Source organism: Megascapheus bottae, chromosome 1 (assembly GCF_031878675.1).
Source record: "Megascapheus bottae isolate mThoBot1 chromosome 1, mThoBot2.hap1, whole genome shotgun sequence".
NCBI lineage: Eukaryota > Metazoa > Chordata > Mammalia > Rodentia > Geomyidae > Megascapheus > Megascapheus bottae.
In genome coordinates, this window is record NC_143509.1 from 102055558 (window position 1) to 102080317 (window position 24760).

The 24760-nt window shown below is 46.9% G+C and overlaps 1 protein-coding gene across 1 annotated transcript in view; it reads right to left on the reverse strand.

Moving 5' to 3' along the window:
- Positions 1-14855: 14855 nt before the first annotated feature.
- Positions 14856-24760, reverse strand: part of Dscam (DS cell adhesion molecule) — a 342911-nt gene continuing 333006 nt past the window's right edge. The window contains exon 33 of the mRNA XM_090331431.1: positions 14856-16016. Coding sequence (XP_090187557.1) covers positions 15664-16016 — 353 coding nt within the window. The 3' untranslated portion in view covers positions 14856-15663. The remainder of the gene's footprint in view (positions 16017-24760) is intronic.

Here is a 24760-nt window from a genome sequence, read left to right on the forward strand (position 1 = left end):
GTCTCTAGATTTTGTTCTACTGTAAATCTCTGCTAGGAGAGCCTCATTATGACAAATGAGGGAGACTATTGGGCCGATGTTCCTTTAGCCCATCTTTTAATGGGATGGCTGTCTCTTTGAGGATTTGTTTTTGAGAAATTCAATTTTTTGAGCTGTGGGTATATTTTAGATATGAGGTCCTCGTCTGTACTATGGTTAGTGAAGATCTTCTCCTACCCTGTGGGCTTTCTATTTAACTTGTTAGCTATGTTCTTTGCCATACAGAAGTTCTGAAGTTTAATGCAGACTCATTTGTCCAAATTTCTTTAATTTATTGTGTTTCTGTGCCTTTATTAAAGTTTCGACCTGTGCCAAGGCACTCTAGTGTATCTCCTAATCCTTCCTGTAAAGTTTTCAGGGTATTTGCTTTTACCTCAAGGGTTTTGATCCATTTGGAATTAATTCTGGTGCCGGGTGATATATAAGGATATATAGTTTTCTAAAGGTGCTTACGCGATTCTGCCAGCACCATTTGTTGAAGAGGCTGTCTTTCTTCCATCTTTTTTTTGGTTCCCTTATGGAAGATTAGGTAGCCCTAGGTCTGTGGGTTGATTTCTGGGTCTTCAGTTCTATTCCATTGGTCCTCAGGCCTTGTGTCAGTACCAAGCTGTTTTGATTCCTATAGCTCTGTAACAGAGTCTGAAGTTTGTATTGCGGTTCCTCCAGTGCTATTCTTTCTGCTAAGAATTGTTTTTGCTATACGTAGTCTTTTATTATTTCATGTGAATTTTTGGATTGCTTCCTCTAGTTTGTTAAAAAACAGTGTTGGGAAATTGATGGGTATCGCACTGAATTTGTAGATAGCTCTTGGTGGGACTGCCATTTTCATGGTGAATTCTTCCAGTCCGGGAGCGTGGGAGGTTTTACCACTCCCTTAGTGCTGCTTTCAGTGCAATAAATTCTTGATTGTCTCCTCCCCTTCCTTCATCTCCTCCTCCTCCTCGCCCCTCCCATGTACCCACTCAGTGCTGACTTTAAAGCACAGAATATTCATGAACTGTCTTCCAACATCATCTATGCCGAGAGACCTTTAGTCTCCTTAGAGAACCATTCCCTAGGAATGGGTCTTGTTTGCCCTCTAGAGTCCTGGAAGCCAGCATCTCTAGTGCATTCTGGTTCTTCAGGAAACGAGAGCATGTCAGATGGCCAGGTAGACATGGGTCCCATCTCTCGGCAGCCACTCCCTCCTACTGGGTGACGTTAGTCACTTCCCATGGGCTCCATGGTTCACAATGACGTCGACCACTGATCTATTTATCTGTATATACAGAGAGGGCAGCGATGCTAAATGAGCAAAGGCAGTGCAGCTCAAGAGCTGGAATGGAACAAGGAGAGATCGATGTCGCTGCCATTTATGAATCTTTATCACAGGCAAATATACAAATATGGATGCCAATGATCAGAAAAGCTGACATTTGTATGCACAACAGCTTCATGTCTACTATGAGTCAAATTCCTTGCTGTTGCGATTGATTTTCCTTCAGAGAGAATTTCACTAGACGTCCGGGATGACATGCCAATGACCTTATACCCAGGCCTCACACCGATTGGAAATGGATGTTGACCAGAGAGTGAGAGGCCAGGCAGCCCTGGCTTGTGAAGGGTGAGGGATGGTGAGAAAAGGAAGCATGAACTACAACTTTATCCAAGACTCTCAACAAAATTAGTAAAACCCCATAGAAAAGAAACCCTCATTAACTAGAAGTTAATGAGAGCACCATCATTGAGCTGTCATGAACAATGCTGCCACAAACACAGGTATGCAGGGATTTACTCTCCTTTGGATGTATACCTAATAGCAGTATTGCAGGGCTATAGGGGAGGTCTACTTTTAGTCTTTTTTTCCTACCAGTTCTGGGGCTTGAACTCAGGGCCTGGGCACTGTCCTTGAGCTTTCTCAAGGCTAGTGCTCTACCACTTGAGCCACAGCACCACTTCTGGCCTTTTTTGTTTACGTAGTACTGGGGAATTGAACCCAGGGCTTCATACATGCTAGACAAGCATTCTGTACTAGGCTCCCAGCCCCTTAGTCTTTTTTTTGAGCGATCTCCGTACTGATTACTGATTTGATTGCCATAATGGCTGCATCAGTTTACATTCCCACCGGCAGAGTAGTAGATGGAGGTCATTTCCCTTCTATGTTCTGCCAGCATTTGCTACTTGTTTTTACTTTTTACATGGATGCCATTCTGAGAAGAAATCTTGGTGTATTTTTGAGTTACATTTTATTTATGGCTAAAAATGTTGAACACTTTTTCCTGTGTCTATTACTCATTTTTATTTCTTCCAAGCACTGTTTATTCTCTTTGCTTGGCCTTTAAGTGAGTTACTTCATTTTTTATTATAAATTTTTTAGTATTCTTTGCATATTCTGGATTTTAATCCTTTATCTGTTGAATACTGGCAGAGATTTTCTTTTCCGCCATTCTATGAGTTGACTCTTGGTTCTGGTGATTTGTTTCTCTTGTGGTGCGGAAAGTCTTTAATTTGATATAGCCCTATTTATCAGTTCTCCTTTCTATCTTCTGGGCAAATGGAATCCTATATTTTTTTAAGTATTTATTTGTGCCTATAACTTCCAGGACTTACCCTAAGTTTCCTACAGTAGATGTGAAGTTTTGGTCCTACTTTGATCTCTTTGATTCACCTAAAGTTGATTTCGTACAGGGTGAGAGACAGAAGTCCAGGGTTAGTTCAGGGTTAGTTTGCTGCAACTAGGTACACCGTTTTCTTAGTACCTTGCCAAAAAGGTTGTCGTCAGTGTATGGTTTTTGACTTCATTGTCAGAAATTTGCTGTAGCTGTGAGGTTTTATGTCTGAGTTTTCTATACTGTTCCATTGGTTTTCATGTCTTGTGCGTGTGTGTGTGTGTGTACCATGCTGTTTTTGCTTCTATGGCTATGCAGTATGATTTGAAGTCTGTTCTTGTGACACGCCTAGCAATGCTCTTTTAGTTTAGGATTACTTCAGCTCTTCAGGGTCTTTTGCGCCCTCCTGTTTGGGTTAATTTTTTCTAATTCTGCAGATTGCACTGACCATCTCTGGGTGTGTCCCTTCCTCACCGGAAGGCAGGTGAGCAGACCAAGATCACACGGCTCTCAGTTGTTCTTGTGGATCATTGGTCCCATTAGGGTTTCACTGTCCTCTCCCTTCCTCTGTGGACCATAGACATGTAGCAAAATCCTTGCTCTGAGTGTGAGTGTGAGTGTGTGTGTGTGAGTGTGTGTGTGTGAGTGAGTGTGTGTGAGTGAGTGTGTGTGTGAGTGTGTATGTGTGTATGAGTGTGTGTGTGTGAGTGTGTGTGTGTGAGTGTGTGTGTGTGTGTGTGTGTACTGCTCCTGATGGCTTTGCTCACTTGCCCAAATCTTGTTTTTCTTGGCTCTAACTCTTGCCACCAAGCATAAGGAAGCCCAGAACATGCAGGAGCTGTCTGAGGTCTCTGGTGACCTGGATCCCTGCCCCTAGAATGCTGGAGATGCGACTTCCTTTCTCTCCGGGGCCGTCTCTTGGGCACAGGGCAGAAACGGAAGCTCCCTAACTGTGGAAGCTCAGTGACAATCCAGCTTCCTCTTTCTTAGTTCTATGTGCAAGGAGGACACTTCCTCCATCTTACTCTCTCTCCTGGCCTAAATAAAGTCTTGTTCTGTAGAAAGAGGAAGTGCTTTAGCAATCTTTTCACTAAAAGAAGGAATAAAACTCAGATATTGAGAACTGAACATCTTTCTTCCATGTTGAGCTTTCGGATTCCACCTGTGGAATCCATGGGGCTTGTGGATCACAAAGAATAGACACTCAGAAGCCCTCGGATCCCAGAGGACACATATACACACACATCCTCAGATCCCAAGGGCACACATACACCCACATGGTCCTCAGGTGCCAGAGGACATACTTAAGACACTTGTGACATTTGAGACATTTCTTATCATCTATAGAGTACATGACTGGGAGAATCCCAGATATAAAGCAAGGTTGTTATGAAGAGCAAATTAAAGGATGATTGCAACAAGGGAATATGGAAGGCAAACAAGACTTATACAACCTAAAAGGAAAGTGAAAAGTGAGGTATAAGTCACTGGCTTGTAGGAGAACCCAGTAAACAACAAGAGGGCAGCTTGTGGTAGCTTCAGGGCTCACAGGAGACACACAGGATCTACTTATTCTGAGGATGATGGGGCTCTAAGCATTTTAATTGGCACTAAGGAAAGAGGCGGTGTGCAGGAAGACACCTAACAGGAGTGTGGGAAGCCTCAGGCTCAGAAACAGGAGACTTCTTTGGAATTTGGCTTCCTGATAGCAAGGTGACCTTGGGAATGACAGTAAGAGCCTTGAACTTGAATTTCTTCAGCTATGAAAGTTCTGGGACCAGTGAGTCTATGCCAAAAGTATGTTTCGAAAGGTATGCTATTACTTTTTTATTTAAGATTTTGCTTTATATGTAACTACTTCTATACATAGAGGCCGCATTTATGTCTTCATTACATGTCAGACCTTGGCCTTGTTATGTACATTTAATTTATATAATTAGCTCTGTGAACTACATGCACTTAATGTCTATTAATACAATTCTCAAGGCAACACTGTGTGGTTATTATGTTTATTTTCCACATTTAATACAGGAGATACAGGAGACACAGAGATGTTAAGCAATTCTTCCCAAAAAGTAGAGCAAGCAACTGGCAGAGAGACGGGCTTTGGTGATCTGTGATCTTAACTACCATGCAAACAATACTGCTTGGTACTAAACTATTAGTGAAGCCAACAGTTTTCCCCTCTTGATTAAACCAAGATGGCTGGATGTTTACACAGTTGCATTTGAAACATGTGTCACTAACACTGTTGATAATTTGGTAGACTGAGCTGCCATTTGGGGGACCACCAGCTGCCCTCTGGTTCTTTTGGTTGTTGAGCATGTGTAGCATGAAGGCCACACTGTTGGATTTCATGTTTAAAACAGGCCCTTGAATCCCACCGTATAGATAACAGTCTAAAATCACAGGGTTTTTGACTGATGAGCGATGGGCATTGTAAGACAGCAAAAGATTTGGGAGACCTCAGCAAGAAAGACCCGAGTGCCCCGGAGAGCATGAACTAAGCCCGGGGAGAGGACACAGACTATGGGTGAACTATGGGTTGTTGTCTTTATTTACTGAAGTGCTATTTAATACAATTTGCTTATTAAAAACGATACAACATTCTTGAGACCCAAGAGCTTGCTTTTATTACTTTTACGAAGTCTAATAAATAAGAGATAAATGGGGACATGTAGCCACATGGCGTTAATGACTTTTTAAATTTTTAAAACACTTTTTAAGAGTGATATCTAGTTTCTTTTGAAGCTTAGGCTGTAAACATTATACTTCATACATTTTTGGTATAAACGTTCTTCATGAGTTGACTCCTCTCCTCCCTTTCCTCCTCCTCCTGCTCCTACTTCTCCTTAGATCCATCAGTGTAATTAGCTTTATGAACTAACCGAACGCAAAAGAAGACATTAGGAAAGGAACAAACCAATGAACTATTTCAGCACCACTCGACATGCATGTGTGCAGGTGGGCTGGGACTTGAGCCCAGTGTCCACGGGAAGTTACCTAATCCTAAGCCCTGTGGGAGGATATGCACAATGTAACTAATTTATACTCAAGTTGCCAGGTGCTCAAGAAGAGTCATGAGGGACTGGCCATTCCCCACACCAATTTCTAGATGAGGAGATGGAGTATGGAGAAGTGACAGATGCAAGGCCATAAGCTCGAGGCCACGGAACAGATTGGAACTCAGTCACTGGCTTTTGACAAAAGTAGGTTGAATTTCCACTAGGTTGGTGCCCCGGGGAAGTGGAAGTAAGTGTTGGCAATGATTAAAACAGGCAAGTCGAGCCTTCCTGTGTTGCTGAGTGGCCCTAATTTCCAATGGTTGGGTTGAGACTCTGGGCTGGTTTACGTGCAGGGTCTCAGAGAGACTCCAAGTACACAATGTGGAGGGAATAAAGGTACAGTTCCTTAAGACACGAGGTTTGGCCCCCAAACCAGATCTGATTACTCTGTATGGAATGCTATTTGAGCTTTGTTTTTCCTCCTTTTCTCTTTTCTTTTGTTCTCTTTGGAAATACTGTGCTCAGCTCCAGTCAACAACTCCACCCCCCCCCCCCCCCCCGCCCCATGTTATACATATGGGACTCTTCTTAGCAGGGAGTGCAGAGCCTGGAGCAGCCACAAAGCAAAACATCACAAAGAAGCCACAGGCAAATTTCTAGAAGTGCGTTAGAGGCGTGCAGATATGCTCCCAGCTATAAATACCTGGCGTTCGGTCTTGGAGAGCTTCGACTACTAGCCTAGATATAAATCCTCATTAGGTTACAAGCCCCGAATAGATTTTTTTTTTCATCAAAGATAGTGCTAAAATTGGATGCCTCCTGGCTGAGTCCAAGCCTGCTGAAGAAATCAAATGCTCTTCCTTGGCTTCAAAGCCTCCATGGCTCACTGGCCCCTGACTGTCCATCTAGATGAACCCTCTTTTACCGAGTGTCTGTTTTAGCAATGTCTTGCCGCTCGCGCTGTCTCTGTGAAAGGGTCTGTAAGGTCAGGCCTCAGTGCAGAGCGAGCTTCCAGGTGACCATGGGAGGAAGGGGGGATGCAGAACTGGGGGAGCTGCTCTGTTGCTGCCTGGTGATGTCCTTGGAAGCATGGACAGGGGTAGCAAAGTCTCTCAAAGCTTCTCCCAGTGCCCTTGAGAAGGCAGCCGAGAGATCTGCATTTCAAGAGGACCTCATCTTAGACTTTCGCTGTTAGTTTTGGCCTAAAAGTACTTTTGTTCCCTTTACATGGAGAAACTCACTTAAATGTATCTCCCAAATAAATCGAGAAGAAGGAAGGAGGCATTAACATTGATAATGCCATCCACCTCTATTTTTTGGTTTTTGGCTGGTCATGGGGCTTGAACTCAAGGACTGGGCTTTCTCAAGGCTAGCGCTGTACCACTTGAGTCACAGCACCACTTCTGGCTTTTTCTATGTATGTGGTACTGGGGAAATTGAACTCAGGGCTTCTTGCATGATAGGCGAGCACTCTACCAGGCTCCCGGCCTGCCATCCACTTCTTGTTCCCTTGTTTAATATTTATGTATTGCCAATATACATTGGCTCGTACTACTTAGTGGGATAGGCTCAAGAGTAGATGGATGATAAGTAAGTGACTTCATTAAGTAGAACTTGAGACATGAACTAGTAAAGCGCTCCCAGGAGATACAGGCAGGGTGGGAGAGGACAAAAGCTGGAGTGGTTAGAAGGAAGATTGTTCCAGTGATGTCCAGCTTTAGGTATAGCTGCAGGGGGTCCTGGAGCACCAATTTCAGACCAGACTGTGTTCCATTTCGAGGGAGGAGAGCTGGGCTTCTCTGTGCCTGTACATGTCAGTCATTAGCTAAGATCTTTCCAGAGTCATATCAACTCCTGGGAGTGCTGGCTCTGTGCTGGTGGGAAATGCAACCTCCCTTGCAGCCAGTGGAGAAAGTGGAGGATGCTACAGTTAGTGGGAAAGCACAAAGCAGCACAGAGAAAGATATAAAAAGGACTTGAGAGAGCTGGACTCAGTGCTCATGCTTGTCATCCTAGCTACACAGGGGGCTGAGATCTGAGGATCGAGGTTCAGGGCCAGCCCGGATACTAAAGACCTTGAGACTCTTATCTTCAATTAACCACCAGAAAACCAGAAAGAGGTGCTGTGGCTCAAAGGGTAGAGCGGTAGCCTTGAGCTGAAAAGTTTAGGGACAGTGCCCAGGCCCAGAGTTCAAGTCCTATGACCACCACCACCAACAAAAATGACTTGAGGAACTGGATGAAGCAAAACCAAGGTCCAACACAGTTCACCCCCACCCAGTTAGATCTAACCCTCCCTCCCCCGCCCTGTGTTCACCCCCTGCCACCAAATCTTCTTTAAGGCTGGAGGTGACTTCAATTTGGGGGAAACTTCATCAGAGATTTGGTGGAACAAAAATGTAGCCCCTGCTCCTGGGAGCTGGGCTTGCCCATCTCAAGTTGTTTATTTAGCCTCTTCTTCCTTGACCTCACTCTAGGTGCTATAGGCCAGTGGGCATTTCCTCTAGTAGAGCTGGCTTGTTTGGGAGATGACCAACACACACCTAAGAGAGAAGAGCCTCTGGTCGCCATTCTCATTTAAAGCCCCAAGAGACACCCGATGACCCACCCACACAGAGAGGTGGCCTTTGCGGCCCCATCCCTACACCAAGTGCCTTGTCACCCCTCCCGTTCAGCTCTTCTACCAGTGGGGTAGCAGCGCTACAGGTTATCCATCTTCTATGGGTCCCTGCAGTAGCTGCAGTAGCTCCAGTCTCCTGGTAGAAAATTCTCCCCCAGGGGCAACTGGGGTCTCTTTGAACCTAAGGTCAAAGGTTGAAATCACTCCTAGGCCTGTGGTAGTGAATCGGGGACACCGTGGGTCTAGAGCCATGTTTATACTAATGGGAATTAATGAGGAGTGTCTTTTCTAATTCTTTTTCTTGATGGGCTTGAATATCGTCATACATCCGAGGAAATGCAAGCCTTAGAAAGGGGAGTCAGGATCTTGGGATGTTGGGAGAGACTGGAGAGTCTAGTGTGCAGGTGGATGGAGAGATGATACGCCTTCCCTGGGTGGGGAGGGTGGAGACTCAGAGGCCTTTGGGGGTGGAAGCAGAAAAGGGAAAGCATAGCTCTCTGATGGCCCTGGTCCCTCTTGCCAAGAGGGAAGAAGGAGTGAAATAAGAATTCGGGAAGGGTCTCCAAAACAGTTCCACCTGTGCAGAACTTGGTTTGTGTCCCCATATGTTGACCACACAGGAGCCCAGCCTATCTCCAGTCCATCGCATGCACATTTCCAGAGATGGACTTATTAACTGGTGTGCTGGAACACGATGGGCGACCCTGCCACACCCACAGAATCACCTTTCTGCTGATAATCACCAAGGAATTTCAGTATGAACTTGCAAAACTGTTAACATCTGAAGTTCCACACTGATTTTCTAAGACGGTATATTAAAAAAAGAATAAAATGAAATATATTATTTTGATGTTGTAAAAATGTGATTTTTCACCTTAATTTGAATCAAAATATACTTTTTTTTAAAAAAATAAAGAGTGGAACAGTTGATAAAAAAAATATGAAGTTCCAGGGGAGAGCCTTACCTAGAGCGAGGTGTTTATTCAGAAAGGCCTGAAGAGGAGCTGCTCCTTCCAATACCAGTGGTGATTTTAGGTAACACACAGCAGAGCCTCCAGGACTGAAACCCCCTAGCCGTCTAACTGCTTCTTTTTCTTTCCAGAATCAAGAACAAACACACCTGTAAGCTGAGCTTAGGAGTTTATTTAAAAATATTAAAACTTGGGGCCGGGAGTTTGGCCTAGTGGTAGAGTACTTGCCTAGCATGCATGAAGACCTGGGTTCGATTCCTTGGTACCACATACTTAGAAAAAAAAAGCTGGACGTGGTGCTGAGGCTCAAGTGGTAGAGCTCTAGACTTGAGAAAAATCCAAGGACAGTGCTCAGGCCCTGAGCTTAAGCCCAGGACTGGCAAATTATATATATATATATATATATATATATATATATATATATATATATATATATTAAAACTTGCTTTAGATAGTGGACTCATGGACTCAGCATATTCACTCATTGCTCACCTTTTTCAAACCCTGAACCATTTGCCCTACTGTCTATAGCCTGGGCCCTGTAGACTTTTGCATTTGCCCAGTGAGGTGGACACCGAGCCAGATCGTGCTCCTTGCTGAGTCAGAAGAAAGGTCTAGCTATTCTGGCCCAATGGCTGTGTCCACATGTCTGGATTGGATGATGTTGTGCAAATCTCGTGGTGAGGGACCGGATGAGTGGATGCCTGAGTCTAGCCTCTTAATATCGTATCATGCGATAGGTCGTGTGCCCTGCTAACCTAAATCTTCTTCCCAGCCTGTGTCATGAAGCAAAATCCACACTCATGCTTTGGCCATGAAGCAGGCTTGCAAAGACCTCGAGGACAGCCTTGGCCAGAATGGACCTAGGCCCTCACCAGCAGGGCTGGTTCCTTCCCGTGTGTCCTGAGAGACCTCAGAAGCATCAGCCTGGTTCCTGGTTCCCTACAAAGAGCTCCAGCGGCTCTTACCAGAGACACCTCCATGCTGAGGAACACGGGGTGGGGGTTAATACGCCGCCCACCCGCCAGAAAAGCGCTTTGAACAGAATCCACTGGTGAAGGCGGGGACAGCGCTTTTCTCTCATCACCTGACCGGTGGGAAGAGCAGGTGGAGTTAGTCCTGGCCTGGGCACTGCATTGATACAGACCTGAGTGCCACCCGCTGCAGCTTCACAGCGCACATCTCTTGAGACTGTCATCATGTCACCCGGCTAGACCACTGCAGGGTCACCTCACCCCTTGGCTTTAGATGAGAAGGTGGTGGTGGAGGCCCTGGCGTGGTGAGAGGTCTGTGGGTTGTATATCTGATCCGGGGCTGCGTGGAAGATCGTGCTTCTACACTATGGAAAGGGCCTGACTGCACAGCCGGTGTGGATCCTGGCTCAGAATGCGTCACCTCAGGGTTCACCTGAGACGTCTAACTGTAGACAGTTAGACTGTAGGACACGCGTGTTTGTATCTCGCAGCTTTGTTTACTTGCACTGGTGAACTGTCTCCCTGGAGTGGGGGACACGGTGGGGCGGCTCCTCTGTTCAGTGAAGTGCTAGGCCAGGAGGCGTCAAGATAAGGGGTTCCGGCAGCACTGAGTAACTCTTCCAGTACATGAGCCTTGAACATTCCACAGCACCTGGCGATGTGGCCTTTCTTGTCATTGTGATGTCAGCTGTCCCCAGGCCCAGCTGGTCCCCTCTGCTAAGCATTGTTCTAACCAACCCCCCACAAACGTGTATGTCCTAGATGTCTTTTTTTTTTTTGCCAATCCTGGGCCTTGAACTCAGGGCCTGAGCACTGTCCTTGGGCTTTCTCAAGGTTAGCACTCTACCACTTGAGCCTCAGCACCATTTCTGGCTTTTTCTATATATGTGGTACCGAGGAATCGAACCTGGGTCTTCATGCATGCTAGGCAGGCACTCTACCACTAGGCCAAACTCCCGGCCCCGAGATGTTTTTTTTCCTCTGGCGTCTTTGAGACAGAGAACAGTGTGAATGATTATAAACAGCGTTTCTTCTTACAGCGGGTTTTGAAGTTTCTGGGATCCACAGGGCTTCCTGGCTTTACTTGGGGAGATGAAATAAACTCCCCTTGCGCCCCACGTCACATTTTCCAAGTTTTCAACTCTTACAAAGAGAAAGGAAACAATGACAACAAGAACAAACCAACATGACACCAAACTGCAAAACCATTGTGAGGGAGGGGACCCGGTGTGAGAGTCACAGCCATGATTGCTCTCTGCCCTTTGCGGGAGGGTGGGCACATCTCATGGCCAGGAGTCTGAGATTCCATCACACTTGAATGTTACCCACTGGCCTGCTACCGTTCCTGGCCCTGACAGAAGACAGGGGACTGGTGGGCTTGAGATTAAGGGTATTGTCACTCATAACCAGTTATCAGCCTGAGTGTTGACTCAAGTCCCCCAAGATAAGAGTGATGAGGATAGATCTGAGCTGAGGAAACCCAACCCTTGTTTTTCTCTTCAACAAGTGTTGGCACTGGAGCTTCTATGCACTGACCAACCATCCTGACCTGTGGAGCTGGCTTTCTTAGGAAGGAGGACAGATAATAAATAATAACAATCACGGACAGACAAATTCTACGGAAGTTAGAGGACGATGGGGTAGGGATGGAGAGCAATGACGGGTAGGGGTTGGCAGGGAGGGGTGGACACTGGTGTAGAATACAGCGCTTGGGGAGTGTCATGGGAAGTCCAGCTTGGCCTAAAGACAGCGGGGCAGGGAGCTTCTCCAGACACCCAGCCTGGGCCTGCTGGTGTCTAGTCCCTGGGAGAAGCCAAATTTTCTCTTGGGGAGAGACACTGCTTGTGTCTTGATCAGCACGCAAGCCTGTCTGTCCTTTGCACAGAAGAAACACACAGTCATTTGCAGTGCAAACATCCTTGAAAACCAGTGTAGCACCAACCTGTTCACCCTTACTCAGAAGACTTGTGCAGATGCAAGGGCCCGGAGGGGACTGTCCCCCACAGGAACTCCACATAGCTTGCCTTTGGCCTGCCCTGTGAGGCTAAGATCGATCCAGTCTGCAGCTCAGCCACATCTTGTTTATAGCTGCTGTCATCCGGTGGGGGCCCTGGGTCACCGGGACCAGTCTCACTCTAGGCCAGGCAAAGGTTGTGCCATCTTGCTCCTCCCCAGGAATTAGGATAGGCAGCCCTAGAGGTCACGTCCCAGTTTAAACTCCTGTGTGGGGTTACTACTGCTTAAGGAATTCTAGACCCCCAGGGGAGAAGGACACGCAGCTTGGGAGTCCTCGGTGCTAATGTGTAGATACGTTGTCTTTCCTTTGTTCTTCCAAGAGCTGAGGCTTTGCTGGGCCCACTGTCTAGAGAGTTAAAGAAGACTTTTCACTGTGGATTGGCTGAGAGGTGCTCTTAGCCCTTTCTAGGGCAGCTGGTTTCTAACAAACTGGGCTTTGGCTTCCTATCCACAGAAGGCTGGGCACCCATTGCTGGAGATGGATTCTGGAAGAACTTTCTGGAAGGACTTAGTTGTTTCCTTGCAACCTAAATGTTGTGTGCAGGCAATTTAGGGATTGTAGCATCAGGCCAGAGTGACCTTCACTGAGCAGTATTGGCTTATGTTTGGGGCAATATGAAGCTTCAGTGTTTTTTCTGTCTCGTCTCTACAGCCAGGGAACCAGGGAACAAGAGCAGGGCGCTCACCTGGGCTGGCTCGGGATGGGTATTGTGCTATTTTCGTGTTTGGCTTTTCCATCCTCTTCTTTCAGTCATGGTGGATGTGGGTACAAGATGGTAGTTAGGGGTGCATGTGAATGACATGTTAGCACCAGGCCCCATGAAATGGCCCGAGCATGAGGCCTACATGGCTCACGGTGCTCTGAAGACTGGGAGAAATCCTGACTCACTTCAGAGAGGGGCATCTTTCAATCTGCCAACCAGTTAGACGATCCACATGGACCCAGTCTGTTGACCTGATAGCTTTCACCCATTTCTCCTATAACACATCAGCCAGAGGATAAAAAGAGAAATAATGTAAGGACTTGGGTTAGTTGGAGAGAACGTCTCTCAAATGATCAGAGATGAACAGAGCTTCAAAGTTTATTACAGTCCCTCTCAGTGACATTCCTTGTGTATGTCCAGTACCAGAACTTGTGCTCTTGCTTGGCTTTTTTTTGCTCTACCTCCCCTTCCAGCTTTCTGCTGGTTATTTGGACCTAAGAACCTCTATATTGTCTAAATTGGTTTCAAGCCTTGACCCTCAGATCTCAGCCTCTTGCCTAGCTAGGAAGGCAGGCACGAGCTGGTGCCCAGCTTTTTCAATATCATTCTTCTAAAGACTCAGGGCCCCTTCAGTCTACAACTCTGGCTGTGGGTAGACAATCACTGCGGGTCCTATCTCAGAGGAAAGCAGGACTTTCTGATACACAGCCAGCACGTGGAGTACATTTTAATGAGCATTTTAAAGGGAAAGACTTGTACACAATCCATTTCCGAGGCACATATAATGTCATTTAAAAAATATTTGTACAGTTTGAGAGAACAGTTTCAAAAAGGTAAACTAAATGTGGAGATTCCTAGGAGTTTTAGATAAGTATTAGGGCTTTAATCTTTTTTTTCCTCTGCAAGTATTTGTTCATTTCTATTTTGCACATAGAAGCAGTCAACATGGATTCAGTTCTGAAATCAGGAGAAGAAACAAAGATACACCTCCCATGCACAGTCCCCAGAAGATGGCTTTGATGTGGCCCTGGTCCTCAGCGCTGTCCTTGAATCTTAACAGGGAAGGGGCCTTCTTAGAAGGTAAGTGGAAAGACGAAAGGATGGACAAGAGAAAGGGAGCCAAGAAGTGGGCACAGGAAGGAATTCCTACACATTCAGAGATGGTAATGCTCACACCAGTCTCTTGTGTGGAGCCCATTAGAACGAGGTACTTGTATAACACGTCACTTGGGAGATGAGACCACCATGGCTTTTTTTTCAGGTTTTCTCATCAACATCACAGCTCCAGTTTGGAGATCTGCTTTTCTTTTCTTATTAGAGAAGGGTCCTGGAATGAGGGGGGAGGTGGTGAGAACCAGGGAAAGATACACACACTCTTTCCACTGCTCTGTCTAAAGTTCAGGGCTGAGGAATTCGATTCCACCCGTTCGTGATTAAACTCTCTGGGGGATCCACAGGGCAAGTCATTTATACTAAGAAGGAAAATACCAGCACATATTTTGGGGGGACACCATTGCCTGTGTAATTCTCTGGGTGCAGAAGAATAGATTTCAGGCAATACGTATGAATGGAAGGTTACAACAATTGAGGTGGAGATAGACGGGTTCCGGAAAGTTGGATGCGGGGCCTGCTTCCTCTATCCTATAATTCAGTGCAAACTCAGGAACTCTGGGTCAGGGGACAGCGCATGTTTCCTGTTAAGTAGTAACCAGGTGAGACCCCCGGGGTAAGTACTGAAGCAGGAACACAACCATACATAGCATGCAAACACCTCATGTGATCTTTGGCCTTCTTCTGATAAGACTTTGTCAGCAGAGCAGCAGGTTGGATTTGGCCATAGGCTGCTAATGCTGTCTGGCTCAAGAGCTGGTATGTTGAGTAGTGGAGGAGCTGGATCTCTTGAGGGCCTTAGAAGACCAGGTCAGCCCTGGTGGGGATGGAAAGCAGCCTGGGCCTGTGGACTGTGGCTGGGCAGTTCGGGTTGAACCTTCTTCGCTCTTCTCAGTGACACACACTGGTGTCTTCTCTGACCCAGGGACTCAGGGTCTGGTCTGTTTGCAAAGCGAACATCTGTGGGACTGACTCATCTGCCAGCAAGCAGTGGGAGACAAGAGGAAGAGACATGGAAGGAAAAGCAGACCACCTTTTCTTTTTTTTTATTTCATTTAGACAAAATGCAAAGAGTGTCTCATCAAATTAAAAAAGAAACCAAAAAAAGGAAACCAAATGGATTCCCCCCCCACCCCTCCACTGACGGCACTCGTTCTAACTGACAACAGAAGAGGGAATTGAGGACCTGGTTTCTAATGGGAAAGAAAGGTATGGGAACGCGAGGAAAGCTGTCCCTCCCGAAATCACTGCTCCTCTGACATCCACAAAGAGGCTCATATCCCCCCTGTTTCCTTCCTTTGCCTCTGGCGTGACAGGACTTCCAGTCAGAAGGTTTCATAAGTCCCCCATGCACTTTGTAGAAAATCAGTAAAAATGCAATAGCCTGTGAAGATCATAAAACTGGGCTTCTTCCACAAAAAATCAGACGCCCAGGCGGATGAAACTCGCACTCAGACAGAAAAAAAAGCAGGACAGTCTTTGCACTGTCTGTGGTTTCAGTATTTCTCTCTCTCTCTTTTTTTAATATATTTTGGCAATTTTCTTTAATTATAAATATTGGAATTCCGTAAAAAAAAGGTAGCTTTGATTGGATTGTTTGAATTGTATTTACAGCGCTGTCCGGCCACGAGGTGTGTTATACCAGGGTGTAGGATTTTGCGTAAGGATTGTTCCCTTTCAGATGGCCCCGAGAGTCAAGCAGGGATTCCTGGGAGCTGCTCATTTTAGCTGCCTGTCCAAGCTCTGCTCCTTCCCGCTGAGGTAAGGTGGCCCCGGCCCCCTGTTGCCACGAGGCTCCTTCTCGCGTGGAGGAGGCCGAGGAGGAAGCCTCCATGGGGATGGGCTCCAGGAGCGGGGGGCGCTTCAGGGTCCGACTTTTCTGAGGTTCCAGGCATGCTTGTCCTAAGCTCAGGTCCCTGCTGGCGGCTGGAGCACCCCGGTTTAACAAGAAGTCCATCCGGAGGTACGGGGGCAGGTGGATGAGGTCACCTGAGAACAAAGCGGGGAGAGTTAGTGGGTTTCCTCACAGGGCGGGGGCTGGAGAACCCTGTGCCCATTCAGGGCATCTAGCCAGGCACCTGGTCAGACATGGTTTGACCACAGAGGGGGTCAACCCATCAACACCACTGCTCTCCCGGCTTCTCCATACAGCACGGAGCGAATGAGATTCAAGCTCCACAACCAGAAGAAAAACACGTCAAAGGCAACGTGTCTGCCAGGCAGAGCAAACCATCACAAGACCAGAGGGGTAAGGGGTACCCGGACCGGGGGATGGAGCACAGCGTGCTGAGAAGAAACCAGAGAAAGTCTGCTGTGCTCTTGGCAGACCCTTCTAAGGGTTTCAGGACCATGCACAGTTCCTTAGCTATGGCCGTCCAGGATGGCTTCAGTGGTAATGTGACAAGAGTACAACTCCCTGGCTAGGCTTTGTCTATCTACCCACTAAACTCCTCCTCAGGTCTCTTCTGTCTCAGCTGTGCTGTCTACAGAGTCCATCTCCATCTAGCCCAGAATATCAGACTATTTCTTTGCCCAAAGCCTTTTTGAGTGCCCTACGAGAGTATTTACTTTGAGGAGGAATGCTGTCTGAAGGCTGAACCTCCCACGAGTAGAAGCGAGCTCTCTTCTAGGCTGCTCCAAGCCAGTTGGAAGTGACCTTTTCTGGCCCTAGTGGGCTTTGTCTCACAGGCTGCCTTTGCTTAGAAATTCCCCACTGGTCCTGCTGTGGCCTTCTCAGAAGGGCCTTCCAGCCTGGGGCTCTCAGGCCTGCATCACGACCACTGGACTCTCCCTGCTTCCTTTCTTTTATTGTCCATAAGAATGCTTTCATTACACCTCTGGAGGTCTGCTCTGTCTTGGCAGCTATGTTCTGACGAATCGGAATTGTTTGATTTTGACAACTTTCATGATCAAAGCCCTTACACTGAGCTCCACCAAGCCCTCTCGTCATGCCTGCTTTCTTCTTGGGCTTCTTCCCTTTTCCATGGCATCCTTTGGTGCCATTGCTATTCTTGTCCTGGAACTCTCAGCTGCAGCCCCACTGTGTCCCCAGGCTTTCTCTGCGTCTCTGGCAGCCTCTCCTCATCCTTCCTTACTGCCCGATTCCCTCGCCATTCTCCAGGCTCAGAACTTTCCCCGAGGGCTGCTCTCAACTTCCTCCTCCTTTCCAGAGTGGGGCTGCTGCCCACTCTCGGTAAACAGTGCTTTCCATTCTGCTCTCTCCTTCCGGAGCCCTGAATGTGGACCTTAGACATTCCCCACATGAGTACATATCCTGAGTTTCACATGCCAGGATTTACCAGGATTTGGAAAACCCAGGTGGGTTAGGCCAGCTCTTACTCCCACCCACACTCGACACTGTGCCAAACCTGGTTTCCTGTTGTCACCAGCCCTATAGACATGAAGACTGGGGGCCTTCATCCGTGTTGACACCTTCGTCTCTAGGTTATTCCACTCGCACCGTGTCTCTCACCACCTCTCGTCCTCATCTGCATGGGCCTGGCTTGGGACTTTGCTCTCTATCCTGAAGTACATGCGGACACTAAGGGCCCAGCCTCCAGTGTTCTTTTCAAGCCACTCTCTCTTGAGGGAGAATGGGTGTTTTTCTTTACCCAGTTGTCTTGCCTTCGTTATTTTGTTATAGTAAAAACAAAGGGACTACACTGAGTAATGTGGATATTGGGGACCTCCAAGACTCTTATCTAGTAGGCAACCTTAGCATAAGAACAAATCTCCAGCACAACTCACTACCCACTTTCTGAACCCCAAAAAGCTGAAAACTCTATTTTACCAAAGGCTTACACAGATCCACCCATCTTTCCTAGCGCACTGAACACGAACAGTTGGTGAAAGGGAAAGAAAGGATAGAAGAGACCTGGAGATAAATAAAAGCAGGACAGGCACTAAGAAAAAAAATGATGCAATTTAAAGAAACACAATATTTTTCAAAATGATACAATTTTCTTAATATTTTTCCCAAAAAAAGAGAAATGATGACTTTATTGTTGGGAAATGTATCAAATGATTTCCATGTCCTCGTACGATACTGGCATATCACTTGGCACTTGTGATTCAAAGATCCACTTGCACTTTCTTATTGGCTTTTTCAGGATGTCTTTATCCAATTAAGCGTAATGATGAGTAATTATATGATTTCATTGGGAACTGTAGCCTGTAATTCACTACAATGGCCCCAGCAGCATTTTGGATTTGGTTCACTGAAATCAAACACACTGTAATTCAATCTTAGCCTCCCTCACACAGGGAACTGGATTAGGGGGGAGCCTGATAATAAATACTTCTGACAATTAATTGGTCCCAGTATTCTTGTAGAAAGAAATAACAATGCACATGTGGAATTCTTGTCAAAAGGGTTTTGGTCACTAGAGTTCTACCATCGAAGGCTTTAAGACCAAGGATATGTGAAATCATCTTAGTTCCTGATGAAATGCAGGTGGCTAGCTCTTAAAAATGAACTTTATATCCTGGAAGACCACCTCTGTATGGTAATGTATATACATGTATATATATATATACATACTCCTCAATCTTCTCTATTAGAGGGTGTTATCTGCAAACAAGTATCATAAAAGCATGAACAAAACTGTAATTTGGAAATAAGCTACAGTTGGTATAGAGGAAAAGTCTAGCTATATAGGAGACAGAGAATCTGAGGAGCCTGTACAAAACAGTGAGTACACCTGCTAAGCCAGGTATGATGGCATATGCTTTTGGTCCTAACTATGAGGATGAGTCATAGATAGAAGGATTGACTGTAGTCTAAGGCTGGTCCTGGGGAAAAATGTAACACCTACTGAAAAATAACTGAAGGAACATGACTGAGGGTATGGCTCAAGTGGAAAAGTGCCTGCCTAGCAAAATGAGAAAATATGAGAAATAAATTAGAAACATACTTGGAATGTGGTGACTGTTTTCTATGTGTATTAACACACTAGCTAAATTGACCAGTTTTTAAATAGGCAGATGTTTACAATTTCCTAAAGCCAATTATCTATTAGTAAGAGTCTAGTAAGACAATTACACAACTTTGCCCTTTCATTCGTATATGTAATATGATTGTTGTACAGATACTTGAGAAACTATGTGAGACATCTCTCTTTAGAGTTATTTTAAAATGCTGGGTGAAGAATGTGCCAGGGTTTTTCCCGTGGCTGTTGGGGGCCAAGTAACACCATGCCTAATAACTTTCTGCTGAGACAAGGCAAGACTTGATTACCATTGGTTACAGATGTGTTATTGTTTATCACTCTCTGCTGGGACCTAGAGTGAGGGTATATCAGCTGGAGGGACTGCCTCAGGAGGGGGGTTTTTATTAGAGAGAGGGATTTTCCTGCCTTGATGAAGCTGCGTGGCGTCTCTGTTCGTGCTCCGGGGAAGGAAGGCTGAGTGCAGGAAGACAGTGGGTCTCTCCTCTTGCGGCTTGGACTGGTCAGGGTGCGTTTTTCCCCATCCCTCCGACTAGTTGAGAGGGACTGGGGACGAAGGACCCCGACACATAGCCTGAGAGAATCCTGCACGTCTGTGGTATTGGTACCATGCGATAGCCAATCTGGAGACTAGTTTCTACCTGAGTAACTTCCCATTGTGTGCTCAGAGCACATTAAACCTTACAAAGCCATAAGCTCTTGGTCCTGGCTGGATCTTCCAGTGGTTGGATCTTGGATTGGAGAGAACAAAAGTCCACGATCTCTGCCCTGCTCTCAAGTGTTCTCAACGTGGAAGTATTGAAAAGAAGGGACTCTACATGATATCTCCACATGACAGCTCTGTGAACAAGGCTGGCTGTGTTTGCTTGCTGTAGGTCTCCCTACCATCTTGGAATAGCTAAACTCCCCAAGGATCCAGATTCCACATCAAGCTGGGCTATGAGCTCTACTCTAGAAGGTACAAAGAGTCTCTGCATTTCAGCATTCCAAGTAGTGAGTCCCCAAGGCAGACACTTGGGGACAGTCTCCCGGTGTCTCACCTAGAAGAAAGGTCTTTGCAGATGTGATAAAGCTAAGGATCATCACATGGGCTCCTCTGGGATAGGGTGGGCCCTGGCGACCACGTCTTTACAAGAGCCAAGTGGGGGGAGATGAGAGCATGGAGACACCAGGGGAGAGGCTGGGGGAAAGTGGATGGGGTCACTGGGGTGGTTCAGGGGTTGCCTGGAGCTAAGAGAGGCTGGGAAAGGTTAGGAGGGCAGCCTTGCCCAGAAGCCCCAGAGGAAGAGGCACTTTGACATGTTGGTCTTCAGAACTGTGGGGGAACACAGTTGTGCTATTTTTGTAAGAGTTTCATCACAGCTGCCCCAGGACATTGTTTCAGTGTTGTCCTCTTGGCTGTGATTGGCTTGGGGTGGCTGGAGGCAGAACTGTCACCAAAGAGCAGAAGTGGGATGAGGAGAGAGCTGAGTAGAAGTCAGTGCCCAGGGCACAGACACCCAGATGTCAAACATGAGTTTGTATGATACACATATGCATGCATGAGATGGATAGATAGATAGATAGATAGATAGATAGATAGATAGAGACAGACAGACAGACGACAGACGGACTGAAGAGCTGGCTCCAGCTGAGCTGGGAAGGGCTCTGTGCTGACTCACTTCCAGGTCAGCTCTGGCTTATTCGAATGCCTACACGTTTAGCTCCTATGAGTTTGCTAAACCCACGAGTGTCACCCTGCTAAGCCAAACACGAGTGCAAGGGAGCCCTGTCTAGGCTTTTGGTATTGGTTTGGTTTTAAGTATATACTTACCTCTCTCTCTCTCTCTCTCTCTCTCTCTCTCTCTCTCTTTCTCTCTCTCTTTCTCTCTCTCTCTCTCTCTCTCTCTCTCTCTCTCTCTCTCTCTCTCTCATATGCACACACACACACACACACACACACGTTTCTGGAAGTCTAAGCACTGATGTCTGCTCAGCTCTCTTCACTCTGTGCCTAAGGCTCAAGGCCCAGTGTCAGAGACAGCCATCAAGTGAGGGGCAAAGGATGTGAGATGCCCAGGGAAAGAGGAGAAACTCAGGGCTGTGAGGGCAGGGCCAGATACTGGAGCCACAGGACATTTGCAGTTGAGCTGAAAGCAAGGAAGGCAAAACTTCCTGAATTTCCTCAGTATATTCAGACCCACAAACGGTGGCTGAAAGTCTTCTATCTTTGGAAGAAAGATGAAAAAGTCAGTACCAAAGCAAAGTGTGAATGGATGGATGTAAAAGGCAATGACAGGTGTCCTTCCATTACGAGGGCTCCTGTCATCCGCCACATACCAGCCCCGCAGGGACAGCTGAAGCTTAGATCAGTGACTCTCACCAAGGACCGGGGACGCGTGGCGGTGCTGTGGGGTGTGGATGGGCAGAAGTGTCAACAACACCTATTGGTTAGAGGCCACAGTGACAGCTAAAACCTCACAACGGGCAGGATGCCTGTGTCACACGGCAGCGCCTGCCTTGAATGGTCCTGGTGCTGTTTCCAGAAGCCCAAGAAGAGATGGTCCGGGTTCCTAAGTCCCAGGAGATGCTGTTTCACTTCAATACCACTCAGGGCAGAAGGGCTGGGATCAGAATGAGGGATGGTTCTCATCAGCCTCCATGAGCTATGAGCTCATCTTTGCGGAAGAACAGGAGACACAGTCAGATGAACAGGTGAGCGTTTCCAGAGTTCCCTCGCTTGCTACTGTGCCTGCTGCAGAAGGAGTCGAGTGGGAGGGAAAGGAGGTGGTTTGGACATTTGTGTGAGACTCCTGCCTCTGACTCCTGATGACTCGGGGCTGTCTTTGCGCTTCAGAGCTCTCAGGACCAGCTGAGGGTGGTCGTGAGCCTAAAGGGTCTTGGTCATGAGCGGCGCTACCTCACCTATGAGGACGATAAAGGACCTATGTATGGAGAATTTCAGGGTAAGTGTGGAAGAAAGGTGTGTATTTCTGGGCACTAACTACTCTGCTGCATTCACTGAAGTAGCTTCTTCCTAGGCAATCTCATATTAGTTGGAAAGTGTGAAAATGTTTCTGCAGAATAGAAGTGCTTCACCGTGCTTGGCCGGGGGGAGGAATCTTGTCTTGGGGGACAGGACAAAGCCCTTCCACCCATCTCTAACAAGGTCTGAGTCTGTGCGGCCATGGAGCTGGATTTGGAGATGCAGCATTGAGAAGTGAAGGAGGTTTACCTTGCCTTGAGAGCCAGCAATTTCAGCCATAAAACAAGAGACCATGAAGATCAGATATCACCGTGTACAGGAGCTCATTACCGAGGGAGAAGGTGTTGTCTGCCTAGACCACTGTGAGACGGGATCTAACACATTCTTTTACTTCAATATTAATGCTGCGGCACGGTAATGAAAACTTGTAAACGAATCTCTCTTGGTAAATGAATCTTCACTCAAATGCAACGAGGAAGAACCCTAAATAAATAATGTGAGATTGATATGAGAGCCTATGTGCAGGGGCCACGTGACCATGCTGGGCTTGTACTTCAAGGCCTTGTGCATTTTTTAAGAGCCCATTGATACTGTGCTCAAATACTACACTGAAGCAGGAGGCAGGGCTCAGAGGTGGAGGCGTCAACAAGAAAGTAGTTCTGAGGCAAAGCAAGACAGGGAAAACGTTCCCTGGCCTACAGACAAGATGGGAACTCTGGAGCAGGGGTGTGGTAGAACCCATTCCAGACACACATGGGGGGGTCCGAGATGGACCCTGTCCCTGCCATGTGCTGTGAGGCTGCTGACCCATCTCAACAAGCCCCCTGCAGGTCAAGGCATGCCTTGAGAGAGGAGAGGGGAGAGCACAGGCTGATGAGGAAGGCAGACCAAGCCCTCTGCATCTTGCCGGCCTCCGTTCTGAGAGCAGCAGGCAGCCACCAGCCTTACACATGGGGGTCTTTGCTCTATTGCCTGAAAGGATATCTGATTTCTGCCTGGTTTGGGAGGCATTCACATGTGGTCCACGCTAAAAGAAAGATGGGGGTTTTCACTCTCCCAGCTGCACGTTTCAGAACATTCTCTAGAATATTTAACTCTGCTTTGGATGACCTTGGCATGATCCCTGGTATGTGTGTGTGTGTGTGTGTGTGTGTGTGTGTGTGTGTGTGTGTGTAGGAATGTTTTTCTGTGAGTTCAGTTTGTCTTAATGTTTTTACTTTTTCGAGATTTATCTGTTTATTTTTCTGTATCTTTGGGACTGTTTTCCAGTTGCTTGCTCTATGTCCTGCTATTCTGATAAGCATGATTGTTGGAAGTACTAATTTAATGTATGAATCCTCTTATGTCCTGGGATAATGTATATTTCTACATGAGAGCCACATACTTGTTCTTTGACAGGGCCCTCTGGGACAGGCACGTAGAGGCCAGTTGCTTGTCCCCTGCACTCTGGAAGTTTCCATTGGGTACTTGCAGGACCAAGGTGTCTATTTCACCTCCACACCATTGCTCTACAAGCAGACAGGCCTCCGGTCTGTCTAACAGGTCCCCAGGGCTGGCCTAACTGATTTAGACCTGAACACCGATAAAATAAAACAATGGGGAAAGCTGCATGCTGTCCCAGAGAAGTCAGAAGAACAGAGAACAATGCACAGAACAAGCAGATACAGACAACAGCCCTTACCCCCCAAGCAACAGGAAATGTCAGTGCTTGCAACAAAATTAGAGGGCTGGGGTCTTAAAGGCAGCTCTGGACACCAGGGGCATGAGAGAGGACAGCTGGAGAGGTGACTGGAAGACACTCATGGATAGCTGTGTGGAGCTGTTATTTTGAACAAATGGGCTTGGAGTGGGGCCTTTCAGAACAGAGGACTTCATCGCTAACTCATCCAAGAGACATCCACTGACAACAGACTAGACGCAGAGAAGCTTCTAGACTCTGGATCTGCAAGTGTCCATCAGAGAGGGTTTTCTAGGAAGGAGCAGATGAGCTCTGGCCCCAAGTGGGTGTGAGGGCATTCTCTGATGGCCATGTTCCTCCAACTTGAAATTCCAGGCACTATCTGGAAGTGTGCCCGGGTCTGGCAGTTCAGTGGGAATTCTCCATCTGTGCTGCAAGTACCAACCTCATTCCTATCTCTAGCCTTGACCTTTGCAGCCTTGCTCTGCCTGGACTGCTGCTCCTGTTCTAGGCTCTCTTCCTCTCATCATTTTCACGTCCTTTCTCATGGAAGACCTTCCCTGGAAGTCTTTTCCCAAATACTTTTGATAGATCTTATCTCTTCCCTTCTCCAAGTTACTTTTCTTCTTCATTTATTTAGCCTGACCCATAACGGTGCTATTGTTGGATTACATGATCATCTCTCTTCTAAAATGTAATCCCTCTCTCTCTCTCTCTCTCTCTCTCTCTCTCTCTCTCTCTCTCTCTCTCTCTCTCTCTCTCTCTCTCTCTCTCTCTCTCTGTGTGTGTGTGTGTGTGTGTGTGTGTGTGTGTGTGTGTGTTGTCATCTATGGCCATGTCCTCAACAGCTCAAACAGGATGCTATTTAGCAGACACTCAGGAGAGAAGCTGGGTTCTTCAGTAAGGGGAAAGTGAACCTGTGTATGTGTGGATGAACCCTGAGTGTGTGCTTGTGTGTGTGTGGTGCTTGTGTTGATGCATGCAGGCATGTTCTTACACCTGTGTGCATGTGCATCCATGCATTTGAGTGGGGTACGTGTGAAAGATGCATGTCCAGCGACTCCATACTAATACAAATCCTTAAAAATGTCTGCTTTTGAAAGGAGATCCTTTTCATAGCTCTTGGAGTAATGTTCATGGTAAA